This window comes from Orbicella franksi, chromosome 7 (genome assembly GCF_964199315.1).
Source record: "Orbicella franksi chromosome 7, jaOrbFran1.1, whole genome shotgun sequence".
In the NCBI taxonomy this organism is placed as follows: domain Eukaryota; kingdom Metazoa; phylum Cnidaria; class Anthozoa; order Scleractinia; family Merulinidae; genus Orbicella; species Orbicella franksi.
Genome location: NC_138151.1, coordinates 6596387 through 6612330, shown reverse-complemented (window position 1 = coordinate 6612330; position 15944 = coordinate 6596387). Strand labels below are relative to the sequence as shown.

Genomic DNA, 15944 nt, shown 5'->3' with positions numbered 1-15944 from the left:
TAATACCATAGTTGTAAACCGTTATACGTAATATCGTGCAGGCACTTTCCTTTAAGGTGGCTGATACTAGTTAATCCTTTCCTGTGCTTGGTAGTCTGTCAAAATAACTCAACATCAACATTAGTTGTTGGAGCAAACTGAAGCATACACAATTTTGAACTTTTGATGGTAAAAAAACTCAAACCTTTCTGCTAAAACGTTCTTAATTTCACATCTACTTTTGTTCAATTGATCAACTAACATTTGTGTCTACTTTTAAATTCTAATTCGGACAAAATATACGCAACTAGCACAATAGATTTTGGTGAGCAACTTTTAGTCCAAGCACCTAAATGATCAATTATTGGGTGCTTTCGAACTCTTTTTATTCTGCCCAGACGATATAGACGGGCTGAAAAAGAAGATTGGTCAAGAATATTGGTGGCAAGACTTCTCTTATTTTAAGTTTCTGAATTGCCTCTATAAAGCTTAAGATCAGTCTCCACGTTTCTCTTTGAACAAAGTTTTTTCTCAGTTATAGCTTGCAGGGGAGTCGATTACTTTATCTGACGCCTTGAAGTTTGTTTTTGCCGGTTTCAGTCTTCGAATCATGCCATAACTGTGATTGGTTACTTTCACGGGGTTAATGGAATCCCACGATTTCTATCTTGGCTTAACCCGGATACGGTGCGATTAAGCTTGATGTTTGCTCACATCTCTGGTACATTCAAGATTGTTTTCCCTCGCTTTACTTTGCACGCCTATTTCGGCGTGTGTTGTTGCATTCGTTACCACGATGGATGAAGTTTTCCCCAGCTCTAGACCGACAAAGGTGTTGCTGCATTTATCAAGCGCGGCGATAGACAAAGATCTCTTCAACATAACTTCGGTCGATGTCCCAAGACTAGAATCTAAAGCAACTAATGAATTGCAAGATGCCGATCTTGTCAAGTGTTGTTTACGCGCTTTCGGGTTGTGGTGCTCTGACGATCCTGAAGGCTCCTTTCGTCTGACATATTGAGCAGCACCGACTGCTGACTGGATTGCTGCAGGCTTTTTCAATCGTAAAAGTTCGCCAATGGCATTCCTGAAACGGCGATCTCTATAACAATAAAGCAGTGGATTAAACAATGAGTTCCACTGCGTCACTAGTGTTGTAATCCGGAGACCAACATTTGCGCGAGTGGCTGGGAAAACATATCGTATATGTAAGATGGTAAAAACAGCTACTGGGATAAAGCAGAATATCAGTGCAGCGGTCAGCAAGCCAGTTGTCTTGGCAACTTTGGATTCAAGTTTCACCTTGGCGAGGACATCAACCTGCTGGATTTCGTTTACTTTATGTTCGCGTATTCCAAGGTACACCTTTCGATAGAAATATGCAATAAGTATTAAACAAGCTGCTGCCTCTGCAGTCCACACCGCGAAAAAGGCTCCTATAATTGCACCATCTGCATCAGCTACTCTGACTATTAGGTTTGGAACCGCAGGAAAAAGCGTTGAGATCCAGGCAGCTATCGCCAGTTTCTTGAGGCGGCTATTTGTGATGAGAATCTTGTAGTCCATCCACCTCTGTATCGCCACGTACCTCTCCCATGCAATAATTGTCAAGTGAAATAAGGTAGCCAAGAAGAGCAGTTGCATTAGGCATGGATTCACCAAGAATAACATGCATGTAAGTTCAGACCAATCTTGCCGGAATATTAAAAAATTAACAATGACAAATAAAGGCATTACCGTAATGCCAATTAGAAGATCTGTAACAGCCAAGCTCGACAACAGAATGTTAGAGGGTCTTTGTAGTTCTCTCTTTTGCTTTATAGCTAGGATAACCATCGCGTTCATAAGAATGGTAGGAAGTAAAGGAATAAATGTCAGAACGGCTACAATCAAGTAAACAGAGGTGGTATTCTGAGAGTCTCGTAATTCGCCTGATTCGTATCGGCAATAGAATGCTGAGCTGGAAAACTTGATGGTTGCTTCGGTGTTGTTCGGTTGCATGTTGTCTTTATATGAAGCCCTTCTGGTCCTTCAATCCGGTTGTCAAAACAGGATCTAAGATCAAAACGCACACAATCACAGTTTAAAATACGTTTCCTGTCTCATCTTTAGTTCTACAAACCTAGTAAATTGCATTGCTCTAAATATTTACGACTTTATAGCGGAGCACCATGGGTAGAAAATCAATGCCAAACATTTTTGTTATGAAGTCAGCGAACGTACGGAGGTTGACAGAGGGCTTCCGTCCGGCCAAAACATGTAAGCCAATGTTCAAAATGGAAAGAAGAAACATTGAACAACATTAAAGAGGCACCGAAAAGCAAAATCATGGGATTGAGAGTCTTAATAACCTTGCTGGTAAAGAACCTGGAAATTTTTTCTCTCCTTCGATAACCGCCGACACGACGAGCTATACTCTTTCAGCTGTGTTTTGAATAGAAATCGCGGATTTAATGCAGCCTTTGGGACCTCAGAAAACAAAATGTGCAGTATTGCTTCGAAGTTGGACTCTCTTCGAAGTAGGACTATGGCCGTTAAAATAACTGCAAAGTCTTCGGTATTAAGGTGGCTCAAAACAGTGTTAATGGTTCATTATAACCACTCTATCTAGGTTGATGCTAAAATCATGGTATCAAAAAACTGCCCAATCATTGGTGAACGTGTTGGTGTCAATTTCGTGTCACAGTAGGTTACCATAGCAACAGTATGACCTGCTAAAAACACCCTTAATATTACCTTTGAGCGCTTATAACTCAAAAACGAGCTTGGTGACCCCCCTTTTGTATTATCGAATAGTGATAACCAAGATAAGATGCAACTTGTTACAAAGTTTAAAAAAATTCTGTGGGGAGGGTTCTGAGCCACCTTAATTTTTCGAGAATTCAAGGTAGGTCTGTTTTTTTTTTATTAAATTTGTGTTGAATGAAAATCATAAAGGGAAATTGGAAATACTGTTCGTTTTCTTTTTGAATGCAATCTAGATTGGTTGCAGATTGCAAGTATTTCAAGGGGAGCATTACCGAAATTCTACGATAACAGTTAACAGCGTTACGCACAAAACTTTGTGCGCTATTCTTGATGATTTACGGTTTTGATTTATTTAATTCATTTAAGAATTATTTTCATTCTAAACACCTGCCAATTTTCTGATTAACGTTAGGTAATAAATTTCACTCTTAATACTTTGTAGTTCGACATAAAACCATAATTAACGTAACAATTAATAAAAGGGGCAAAGAGCTGAAGAAAACGTTCGAAAACAAACTTTTACTAGAATGGTACATTTTAACTTTGAAATTTCCGGACAAAACCTCAGTATGTGATTATGTAGCTAAGCCATAGAAAAGACTTTGTTTAGGTTTATTTCCTACAATTAATTTTCGAAGTGAGTACGAATAATCTGAAAGAGATCTTCATAAATTTGACAAAACGTACACGACTAGGTTGCAAAGCGTAACTTACACTTTCCGTCTTAATATTTCGCCTAACCGTTCGGCAATTTACTGAGCTGACCCGTTATCAAGTAATACTAATGTTGACCCACTCTGATCGTTTGACTGGGAACGATCCTCATGCAATTCGGGAAACCTTGAACACAGAAAACTAAAATAATATTAATCGTTTAAAACTTCTCTTACCTCAGATTTACATAAAATGAAAGGGGCGATTAAGGGTCGCTAGAAAGTCGTTTGCTTTCTGTAGAGTTAGCAAGAAATAATAATAATGCTACTAACAGCTAAACTGTTGAAAGAAATGCTAGATTTTCGGTCCGGGTGTAAGCGCTATTTGTCACACATGCACAACGGCCCTGCGCTTTCCACCATCAAAAATAATCACAAACTGAGTCTTCCGACTCTGTCGATCAGGGACCTTTAACATTCTCATATTTTTGGATAAATATTTCCACAGTGTTTTTTAAAACCTAAAGTTACCCTCGACACAATCAAAATAGGCCATACATAATGTACTTAACTCTCGCGGTAGTTGTCGATTTCACTTGAACTTATTGTGAATTAATTAGCGATATTTACTCAAGCAAAGAGGTATCTGTCTATAAAGGAAAGACTTGTCGCTCGCATTTGCGGTTTAACAGTAGTCCAGAACTGATGTTTAACTAATTTGGAACGGAAGATCATTAAAAATTAAAACCGTCTGGGGTGCGTTAAACTAATATGATGCGTTGCGAAATTACGGCCAAGTAATCTTGAAGGATCGCCCCAAAGCAAGCAATAACGTCGGGACTACAGCCCTCTTCTTTGACACCAAACAAAAAGGTTAGAGGTTCTAAGTTACATTGATTTACTATTGAACGCAAACTGCGAAAGAATTAAATATTTTTGGCCAAGCTTCAATTATGCTAATTCAGGTGACTTTTTGGGAGCCGTTAAATCAGCGCATTTTATCCACCTTTGAAACTCAATTACATCGCTTTGGATACATTTCCCCCAAAATAGTTGAGAGATCCAAAAGAACTAGCCTTTGCCTTCTAAAACACGGGTTCTCGACGAATTTCTTTTTTGTGTTGCTGCTCATACTTATAACGGGTTTCTTTTACCCTATATTCAATCTAGTTAAACGTAGGTCGGGTATATGTAACTATGATTTGTAAATATATGGACAGAAAGTGCTCACATTGCTGTTAACATGTGTTTGAAGTTGTTCTGAGAGATTTGGTAGTTTTTATTGCTCTAGATTGCTTAATTTTGTTCCGCGAAGCTTCGAAATTCGTCTGAAATTTTGAGCTCTAAAAGCGGCCATTATCGATTACCTCGAAAGTAAATCGATATTCAGCGAAACGAAGTATGCTGTGATTTGCTTCACATCAAGGTCTACTAAGGCTGAGAATATGAGCGCAATCGATATTTCGGTTGTTCCCACTTTATATCGAAAATGTTCGATTTTTGGCTACATTCGCTCTTAAATCCTATAAATGCAAGAAGATTACTGCCATCATTAATCAGGATATTATGGTAACGAAGAAATCTTGAACATGGAAAACTGGAGTAATATTTATCGTTTAAAACTGGTCTTACCTCACATTTATGAAAATAAAAGTGGCGATAGATGGCCGCTAAAAATCGTTTGCTTTCTGTCGATTTAGCCATAGAATGCCATTCATTGGACGCAAAATTATTTTCTAGTGGAATCAGGGCAACTGAATCAAATTCTGGAGTGAAGGGAACAGCTGTCTTTAGCACCAACAATATTTACCACTTTCAATTAATGTGTAAATGGAGAGTATCGGAAAATCAAATGTGAAAATTCTCCGCACTAATTAATTGGAAAAACTGTCTGCTTCTGAAAGCGTTTCTGGGCCGCTATACCCAACAGTTGCCTTGTTATCGTACATTTTATTGTTCCGGGCCATTTCGCTATGTTTTACTTTTTCGATTCATTTTTGAGACTCAAAATTACTTTATTACACCTGTCAATTCTTTGATTATCATGATTTTGTAAATATAACTAGAACTGAAAATAGAGCTGTGTCTGACGGGTTAAGGAACGATTTCTATTGCATTGACACGGAACGACTTCAAATTCGAATTCAAAGGAAAACGAGTCAATTTGCTATCGAAAATGTTGAATTTTCAGCTACTTGCTCGATTGTTTTGCGCTTCAAAATTAACAGTGCACACAACTTTTGATACAAATAATTGTAGCTTAGCTTCAATACATTTAGCTGATAACAGTCATCATTCATGAAGAGGTTCCACTTCTTTAAAAAAAAAAGATCTGTTTGCTTAGGGGCTACGTTAGCAAAAATGCCAAAAACGTCTTCTTACAGGACAACTTTGCTTGTGTTTTAGGTAAGCAAGTGATTATTAGTTGTGTAGAAGGAAGAAAGAATTATGCAGTAATTCTGAAAAAATTAGGATGTTTCATTAACTGTAAAATTTTAAGCAAGCATAGTGTAACCCGAAAATTTGGACTTTCAATTTTCGATTTTATACCTATAAAAAAAATTCGTCAAAAAATAAAGAAAGCGAATTTGCCGAAGTAGGGGCCATTTGCGTTAATCGTATATGTTGATTGACTTGTGTAGAGAAAATTAAGGCAATCCACTTTTCAAGAAAATTTGTGACCGAAACAGTTAAATAAAAGAAAAAAAACCCCTGATCTTTGGTTTATAATGTGAAATAAAACGAACCACCCTTTGCCGATTTGGTCATCTGTACTAATATTGGAGCTTTTTGGAAAACTGGGCTAAAAAAGTTCTAATGCAGGCAGAAATGGCCTCAAGGGGATGCTCTTCAACTGCTGCTGCTAATTTTTCGAAAATTCAAGGTAGGTCTATTTTTACGTTGTGTTGAATAAAAATGATGAAAGGAAATTTGAAATACTGAAACGATAATCGGGAAATTATGGTAACGAAAAACATCGTGAACATTGAAAACTGGTGTAACATTTATCTTTAACAACTGCTCTTACCTCAGATTTACGAAAATAAAAGTGGCGAAAAAGGGCCGCTAAAAATCGTTTGCTTTCTGTCGATTTATCCATAAATAGTAATGCTATTAGACGCAGAATTGTTTGCTACTGGAATCAGGGCAACTGATTAAAATTCTAATTGGTCCAATATTTAAAGAGTTTCCGAATCCTTTGGAGTAAAGGGAACTGCCTTTAGCGCCAACAATAGTTGCCGCTTTCAATTAATATATAAATGGAGAGTAGCGGAACATTAAATGTGAAAATTCTCCGCACTAATTGGAAAAAGGGTCTGTTCATGAAAACGTCTTTGGGCCGCTGTACTCAACAGTTGCCTTGATGTCGTGCGTTTTATTGTTCCGGGCCATTTCATTTTAATTTACTTTTTCGATTCATTTATCAGACTTATTACGGTAAATTCTTTAATTGTCGTGATTTTGTAAATGTAACTAGAACTGAAAATAGAATTGTGCGTCTGATGGGTTCAGAACGATATATTTCTATTCACGCGGAACGGCTTCAAATTGATGAAGCTCGTCGAAAGCGAAACGAGTCAATTTGCAATCTTTGTTAAGAGCGTGTCCGTGAAAAAACCATCATTCAAATTTTCGTGGACGATGGCCATGGATTGCCTTGATTTTTTCCACACAAGTCAAGCAACTTATGCAATGAACGAAAATGGCCTTTGTTTTGGCAGATTTGCTTTCTTTATTTTATTTTATTTCGAGGAATTTTTTTTTATAGGCACCTCTAAAACTACACAAAATCGAAAATTGAAACTCCAAATTTTGGGGTTACTCTAGCTTGCTTAAAACACCCACATTTAATGAAAAATCCATTTTCCACGAAATTTTGGGATCGAAACAAAACAAAAATAATAATTGACCTTTGGTTTACAATGTCATGTAAAACGGACCACCTTATACCGATTTGGCCATCCGCATTAAGATGGGAGCTTTCTGGAAGATTGTGTTAAAAAAGTTATAAGGCTGGTACAGTTAAGACGGAAAGATGTAGATGGACGGAGAGTTCTTAAAGGACTGTAGAGGCTTCTCAAGGAGACAAATCATGTAAAGCTTTAAAAGTAAGGATCAAGATCTTAAACTTTTAGAAAAAGCAGACGAATCAATTCGCTATCGGTCCAAAAATCCCTACTAAGCACATGTAGCAGTTGAAGAGCATTTTTAGCTCATGGGTGACGTCATCCATGAGCTTTACGAGGCAGTCCAATGGCACTCACGCGCTCGCTCACTCACTCACTCACTCTCTCCATTCTGATTAATTTATTCATTAAACCTGGACTAAACATTTTTCCCCTTCCTCCCCTGCTAAGATTGTGTCTGTTTAAGAGTCTTCACCCCTTGTTTGGCAGGTTTTAGGGGGGACTAGAAAAACCTACATTTAGGTCCGATAACATGGAGAGCCTGGGTACGCGAAGACCTCCAAAGTTGAGATCGGCTATTTTGGTTTCATTTGTTTCGCTTTTTTGAATATGTAGTATTTCGCCGGTAGGCGTTTGCTCACATGTAGATGAAAGCTGGGAGAGGTATTTATGACTGTGGTCATGTATCGGTCACAACAGCGCGGCCGGCGAGGTCAAAGAATTGATACAATTAACTCAAAGTAAGAATGTGAGATCGTGTTTAACAGACGTGGAAATTAGGCTCATAGCTTTTTTCTTAGCTAGAGAATGTGATGTTTTTTTTGCACTCGCTTTCTCTCCTTGTGGAGTTCAAGGTAAGCCTAAGTTCTTGTTAAGTTTTGGTTCTATTGTTTCTGCATGGAATTATGTTTTACGTACACATTGAAATTCTGGCGGTGTTCGCCTAACTTGTTACTTCGTATATATTAAAAATCCTGCCTCCAATTGAGACGTTGTTCAGAGACGCTTCATATGGGGCCGTGATATTCACTGTCAAAGTATATGGCCTTTCAACCGTTCCATGACAGGTCGTGGTTGGCAAATTTCACGGAGTCTTGTTGGAATCACAGGATTTAGGTCTTGATATATTTATTAGATTTCATGGCATTATTTCAGGCTTGCTGTTACCTTCAGGAATGTCTTACCTCGCTTCACATTACACGACGCTTTCAACATAAATTGTTTCACTTGTTTCAACGATGGATGAAGGCTGCTGCGCAACCAAGTCATCTAAGGAGCTGCTGCAGGTATGTCAAGGGTAGGAGCAGACAAAGACCTTTCAAAGTAATCACACTAGGTGGTCCATGGACAGAATCTAAAGCACCAGTTAGATTGCAAGATAGTGATCTTTTTAAGTGTTGGATACGTTTTCCTACTAAGTGAAGCTCTAACGAGCTAACTGGATCCTTTTGCCTTAAAAATTGAGCGGCACCAACCACTGACTGTCAGTTGAGGCTCTTTGATCCCCAACAGCTCGCTAAGAGCCTTTCTGAAACGTTGGTCTCTATAACAGTAAAGCAGCGGATTAAATAGAGAGTTCAACTGAATAAATGTCTGTGTAAACCGGTTAGGGGCTTTGTACGAAACAGTGGCACAACATTTCCTAAGATAGGAAAAAGTAATACTGGAATGGACGAGGATATTACCGCAGCGGTTAATAAACCAGTTGTCTTGGCAACTTTAGACTCCAGCCGTTTTGCTTTCATTAGAACGTCGATTTGAGAGATTTCGTTTAGATTACGATTGCGTATTCCGAGGTAAACCTTCTAATAGAAGAAGGCAATAAGAAATAAACAAATAGTTTCTACAGCAGCCCACCCGGTTAAAACGCCGTCCAAAACTATACGGTCCACAACGACCACTGTCAAAGCAAGGTATGCAGCCGTTGGGAAGAGTGCAGATAGCCAGGTACCTATCGCAATCTTTTTGAGGCGGCCATTCGTGATGATAAGCTTGTAGTCCATCCATTTTTGTACCGCCACGTACCTCTCCCAAGCAATGATAGTCAAGTGATCCAAAGTAACTGTGGAGAGCAAAGGCCCGAAGAACATATTTACCGCATATAACATACAGGTATACTCAAACGAAACTTGACTTAACGTAAAGAAATCAATTGTGGCATATGTCGGCATAACTATAAGGCCAACTAGAAGATCCGTAACGGCCATGCTTGACAACATAATGTTTGAGGATTTGTCTAGCTCTCTTCTTTGTTTTATAGCCAGGATTATTAATGCGTTCAAAAGAACGGTGGGAAATGAAGCCATGACCGTTGTAAGGCCTATAATCAAGTGAAAAGCTGAACCCCCGACTTCCCATGATATGTGGGGTGCGTACGGGAAATAAAACGTCGAAATGAATGAATTGATGCTTGTTTCGTTGTTGTTTATGTCCATGCTGAACGTGAAGAATGTCTCTCGTTGGGATACAGGGTCCGTTAAATAACCAAATCCCTCTCTCGATCACATGCGGTCTTCAGCTTCGGCTTTTAGGCCTGTCTGCCGTTCCTTCAATCAATCCTATGACGAGTAAAATAAAAACGGGTATAACTCTCGTTAAAATACGCCTTTGTTTCCTGACTAATGTTGAATGTAACTGACCTGTGTTTCCTACCTGAAGGTAAACCATACTCTGAGGGGACCCAGTTGTCAATGAAACGACTCCAGAGAAAGGTTAACAAAGGTACAAATGCTCTATTTAGTCATGCAAATCTTTTTTCTTTGGGGTGGGGGGCAGATGGACAGAAGGTATACAATAAGTCTTATGAATATAAGGTATTCATTGATACTTCTATGCACCATAATTTTCGTCTTCGTGTAGCACTGACTGTTTGCCTTAGGTCTCTGATCGTTCTGTGTATTATAATAATCATTGGCCTTTCAAATAGGAGATAGTATGCCTGCATTCTTTTGCTGTGAAGTTGCAGCTTTTGCGTCAGCTAACCCAAAGGCATTGGTGTACCTAAGCTCAATTACCAGTCGCTGTTCTGGAAAGGAGCCCGCGCTCCACCTTAGACTGCACTCGAGAGAGCGGCGGAAATCGAGCTTCTAGGGTACCAGTGTACCACTGTTTTGAGTTGGGAGTACGGTGGTGCGGTTATGACTGTCTTGCGCATGAAAAACTTGAATGGCCTAAAGCTCGTTAGATAAAGTATACGTAAGGAAAACTCTGTCGCCTGATGTAGTACGAGCTTTTTTCGGTTCTAAAAAAGTTCAGGCCAAATATCGCCAACAGCAGCTACTGATGTCCGTTTAATAGCACTTCCAAGCCCTAGTTGATGTGGCTAAAGCTGTTCGCTGTCTAAAGCAAGCAGAGCATTATCACCACAATGCAAACTGCCTAATTACGGGACTAAATGGCGACCCGTCACATCTCAGTGCACGTGGACGCCGCTTACTAGCAAATCGTTAGACTTGCACCTACATTTGACTGAATGATGTCCTCGGGCAGACTTTAGAAAATAGTTATAGAAAGCTAATCGATCGTCAGCTCCTTTTTCGAGTCACCGGACGAACTAAAATTCATGAACGAGTGTCTACTTGGTCAAACTTAACACTAATTGAAAGGAGGGGCTTCGCAAGCAGCTCCCATAAGGAGCCCCCCCCCCCCCCCCCCAAAAAAAAAAACAATCACAGGTTACATGAATTAAGGAGTTCAAACCTAGGGGTATGTTTTTGGAAAATCAGTCAGATATATAAATAGATATATACATAGCTTACATGAATGACCCTCAATGAAGGCTTCATTTCTACGAGCGTGTTTTTGAAAAATCAGTCAGATACATACAACTCTTGCGTTTTGTTGGCCTGTGTTACAGCCACACTCCTCGAAAGAAAAAAAAAACTGAGTTATCAAGTGTATTGTCTCCGTTTGGTTTATTGTTATTATTATTATTATTATTATTATTATTATTATTATTATTATTATAAGTCCTTAAAGTCTTGCCGCTTTTAACTTATGGTGCCGAGTTCAATCCGTGAGCCTAGGGCAGTCATAAGTCTGCTGGATTACTTGATGGATAGAGTCCTCCTAAGTATGTGAGCAGTTCCAAGGAGGACGGTCTTCTGTAGCTCTGTTATTCTAATATTGCCTGGGATCTTGCCGATGTAGTTTTCTTTTCCCTTCTTGACAAGCCCGAAAGCTCCAATGATCACTGGGACAGTTGTTGTTTTCATTCCCCACGTTTTCTCGATTTCAATCTCAAGATCTTTGTACTTTGTGAGTTTTTCCATTGTTTTCAAGGAGGTGTTCCTTTCTGTGGGGATGGACATATCGATAAGCAGACAGGTTCTTTCCTTCTTGTCTTTCACCACTTTGTCTGGTCTGTTTGCTTTTATCTCTTTGTCGGTTTGGATTGGCATGTCCCAAAGTATAGTTGCTGTTTGGTTTTCTGTCACAGTAGCTGGTTCATGTTCGTAGTGTTTATCTTGTACTTTGATGTTATAGTGTTTGCATATTGTCCAGTGGAGGTATGCTGGAGCTTTATTGTGTCTTTGTATGTACTCGGTCTTGGCAAGTTCAGGGAATCCGGAGACAAGGTGGTCAACTGTTTCTTGAAATTACCCACAGATTCTGCACATTGGGTCGGTGCCATCTTTCAGGATCTTGTTTCGGTAATAGTTGGTCTTAATGCATTGATATTGGGCAGCAATAATGAAACCTTCTGTTTCTGATTTGAGGCCAGGTGTACTCAGCCAATTGTGGGTTTTGTCTTGATCTACATCCTTCTATTTTGTTCTTTTTGGGTACTGACCATGCAAAGGCTTTTCTTCCCATTTGCTCTTGAGTTGTTCTAAAGCTTGGTGTTTGGCTTTCAGCTTGACCCTTCAGGGATAGGTCGTGGCTGGCTCATTCTCTGCCACTTCAGCTTCTGGTAAGCTGAGTTCTCGCCCGTATTTTGCGGCTTGATGGTGTATGGACATTGTTTTCTTGCCGCGGTCGTGATCCCTCGCAATTTTGAGGAGGTAATCATCTTTGTTGTTGAGATATGTGTTTAGGCCAATTGTAGTTGTTTTGTAGGTAATTTCTAATTGTGCAAGACCCCTTCCACCTGCCTTACTAAGGATATATAGCCTGTCCACGTCAGCTTTTGGGTGGTGCATTTTTGCCATCGTCAAGAACTTCCTTGTTTTTCTGTCTAACTTCATAAGTTCTTCCATTTTCCAGTTTATGATGTTGAAACTATAAGTGACGACTGGGACAGCAAGAGTGTTGATTGCGTCAATTCTATTGGCAGCATTAAGTTCGGATTTGAGCACCAGGCGAATTCTACGGTAATACTCTTTCCGAATTTTCTCTTTCATCTTTGCATGTTGGATCCCATCTCCTTCATTCACACCAAGGTATTTGTAGGTGCCTTCCTGCTCGAGGTCTTGTGTGGTGGTGCCAACATCGAGTTCGATGTTTTCGGTTTTCGCCAGTTTTCCTCGTTTGAATGTAGCTTTGGCGCACTTGTCAAGCCCAAATTCCATTCTTATATCATCACTGAAACCTTTGACTTATTATTATTATTATTTATTTATTTGTTTGTTTGTTTGTTTTTTTAGTTAGTTAGTTAGTTAGTTAGTTAGTTAGTTAGTTTCGTTCTTGGAGGGAAGATCGAGTAACACAGGCTAGCGTTATGTGTACGGTCAAGGCCAAAAAAAGCGAACGACGACGTGCATTGAAAAAACTTTGTTAGACCTCATAACCTGCATCACCGGCCCTCTGTTAATCTATGCTTATTTGAAAGGAAAATCACTGTGTAACTTTAAAATAATATCTCAATTATCATTCAAAGTTGCTTCTACCTCAGATTCCCAAAGTTTAACCTAAATAACTGAGCCGTAAGCAAAACGACCACTTTCTCGAAAGGGAATTCTCGATTTCAGAGCCGGAAATTCACATTCTGTTCAAGGAAAATAAAAAAAAGAGTTCTTATTTTGTCACTTGCCAATAACGTTGGTCGCTGAATCATTTAATCACTTTTTTGTAGGGTAGCAGCGTCACATGAGACAACTCGGAAATTCCCAAAAGGTTATTATTTGACGGGTGTAGCTGTGTCCTTCAATTACACCTTGATGGAACCCAGTAGTACCGTTATGAATTAATGCACACCTAGGAAGTATCAAGACCTTTCAGTGGCTGTAAAACGCGACGAACCAAAGTGGAAGATAAATACTTGTTGGTGAAAAAGGAATCTGACCACGGTGTTTGCCTGCGTCAATTACGGAGTAGACAAATTTCAGTGTTTCACCTGACAATCGATATTCCTACGTGTAGGGGTGGAATTTAACGTCTCGAATATGCCCTAAAGGCGATATATTGAAAACATTTGAAATCGCATCGTTTAGTCAATATCGTTTTATTAAATCTGACATAAAAATTTAATTAAACCGTTTATTTATCGTTGTTTGTAGTAAACTGGTATTTTAATATTATTTTGCTCAGGCAACCAAACAGCGTATATGAAAAGAAGGAAATCGTTACCGTTTATTATCATTGAAACCGGAGAAAAGCAAACCAAGTGCAAACACGAGAATAGAAGAGAAAATACTAGCAAGCTGAATTATAAATTTGTTTCTAAGAAAAGAAAAGCTTTCAAGCAATGAAATTATATTTGCCATTCAAAATTTGCACTTACCTTCATTCGGGAAAGCAAGATACGATTTTTAACCTCAAATAATTGTCCGCTATCTTGTTAGGGGTTAATGATTTCGCCAGAAATTCGCATTTGTTCTTATAGAGTCATAGAACAAGGCCATTTGACACACAATCATTTGATATGGAAATAGTAAAAGTAAAAATACTCGAACATTTAAACAGTCCATCATTTGAAGGTTCGTTGAATCCTTCCATTACGGCGTCACACAGGCCAAAATGTACCGCTTTGAATTAAGTGCACAATTAAAAAGTATCGAAACGCTTTGAGTGCGAAAGTCATCGAGACAAATTACACAAACGGCTTCTTTTTTGGAAACGGACTTTGACCGCTAACATATGGTTAGAATTTCGAACTTTCGGCCTCTGTAAATGGAGGAATTTAAGGGCTTTTATGGACAGTATACAGTTTTTTCTTTGCTGTTCACTGGGTAATAATTTACATCTTTGTTTTATTTTATAAGCCCTTGGTCATCCAAATTAGTATTTCGTAAATAGTTTAGTACTTTTTCTTCAAAATTGTACTCGTGTTACGGGCTCGAGTAATTTCGTGAGCCGTTTAAAAATTTACTCCTGAGATATTTGTTACCAATTTTTATCGAAATTATGCGATTACCTATACAAATCACACTCATAGCATTTGTAAGATTAATAATGTTCAAGCAACCAATCACCAGTCTAAAATGGATTAACTTGACGAGCGTTAGAAAAATGGATTAAGACAAACTGTAACATGACGAATATTTCACGTCGAGAAACACGTTTGACACGATGAGTTTTTCAGCAGTATCTTTTATATGCCAATGCCGAAATTCTAAGGTGATATCTCCACATACTTATTTTTTTTTCCATTTCATTCTTCGATCAAGGTTTCGTTTTTCCTCCATGAATTCCAACCGAGAATATCTTATTACACCTGTGTATTATTCATTTTAATATTTATAGTCCAGGCAATCAAACAGTTGCGACAAGGAATCTCGAATGTAAAGACGGATTATGTCGATAAAATTTCCATAAACGGAATAAACCATGTTGTAAGGTGAATCAAGTTACATGTAAGGCAGTGATGTTTGTCACTTGCTATGGAAGAGAAATAAATTTATCCCTGATTTGTAAATTTAGCAGCGTATTTTCAAAGTTAATCAAACTGCTGTTATCTCGTTATTTTGGTGTGTGTGGAGCAAATATATTTGACTACAGTTAATTGGTCCGATCCTGATTATTTGCGCGTTGGGTGATTTCCCCGACCGCTGGTCAAGGGGAACGAAGACACTGGATACGAGGCTGTTGCAAGTAATAATAATAATAATAATAATAATAATAGTAACTTTATTTAAGTGTCAAGGTAGGTATTTAGCTCACAGAAGCTAATTGGGGACACAACTACGTTGCAATGTATTGAGATTTAAAATGTACGGTTAAGAATACGAATTAAAATTAATTGGGTACACTAGGAATAAGTAAGAATAAATAATTATAAATAATATAAAAACTGTTTCTGAAATTACAAATACAGTATAATACAAGAGAGAAATAAAAATTGATATTTAAGTGAGTAGTTCAAGAATTAAGAAGTGCATATAAGGCAGTTTGAACACGCATCCTCGATTAGAGCACTGAGGTCTTTGTTTCTAATATTCTTTCTAAAGTTACCGATGGTCAGTCTATTTTATTGTCAATTGCGCTCAGTTTTGACCAAAGGTAAGGACCAAGATATCTAATGGAGTGTTTTCCATAACGAACTGAAGAGAAACGAGGCAGATCGAAGTCAGCATTTCTAAGAGAATAGCCCTTGTTCGAATTTCTAAAAAGTTCCATTATGTAGTCAGGTACAAGGCCGTTTTTCACTTTGAACATTAGGATCGCGATATCCTGAAGACGTCTATTATGAAGGGAGGGTAGCTTTGCACGACTTAGAAGAGCATCGTAGGTGTCTGTCTTGGAATTAAAGATGATGCTTAGCGCGCGTTCTTGTGCT

General features: G+C 38.5%; 2 protein-coding genes and 1 pseudogene across 2 annotated transcripts; all 3 read right to left on the bottom strand.

Annotated features, from left to right (window-relative positions):
• Nucleotides 1-313: 313 nt before the first annotated feature.
• LOC145492804 (trace amine-associated receptor 5-like) lies at nt 314-1980 on the bottom strand. The gene has a single exon (XM_081472185.1). It carries the CDS (start codon nt 1978-1980, stop codon nt 673-675), a length of 1308 nt encoding a protein of 435 aa, XP_081328311.1. The 3' UTR covers nt 314-672.
• Nucleotides 1981-8483: 6503 nt separating this feature from the next.
• On the bottom strand, nt 8484-10899 carry LOC145492803 (trace amine-associated receptor 1-like; annotated as a pseudogene).
• Nucleotides 10900-11334: 435 nt separating this feature from the next.
• LOC145492917 (uncharacterized) lies at nt 11335-11688 on the bottom strand. The gene has a single exon (XM_081472294.1). It carries the CDS (start codon nt 11686-11688, stop codon nt 11335-11337), a length of 354 nt encoding a protein of 117 aa, XP_081328420.1.
• Nucleotides 11689-15944: the final 4256 nt, after the last annotated feature.

Excerpts from the sequence above, each read along its gene's own strand:
- LOC145492804 (XM_081472185.1), bottom strand. The coding sequence starts at position 1,980 with ATGCAACCGAACAACACCGAAGCAACCATCAAGTTTTCCAGCTCAGCA.
- LOC145492917 (XM_081472294.1), bottom strand. The coding sequence starts at position 11,688 with ATGCCAATCCAAACCGACAAAGAGATAAAAGCAAACAGACCAGACAAA.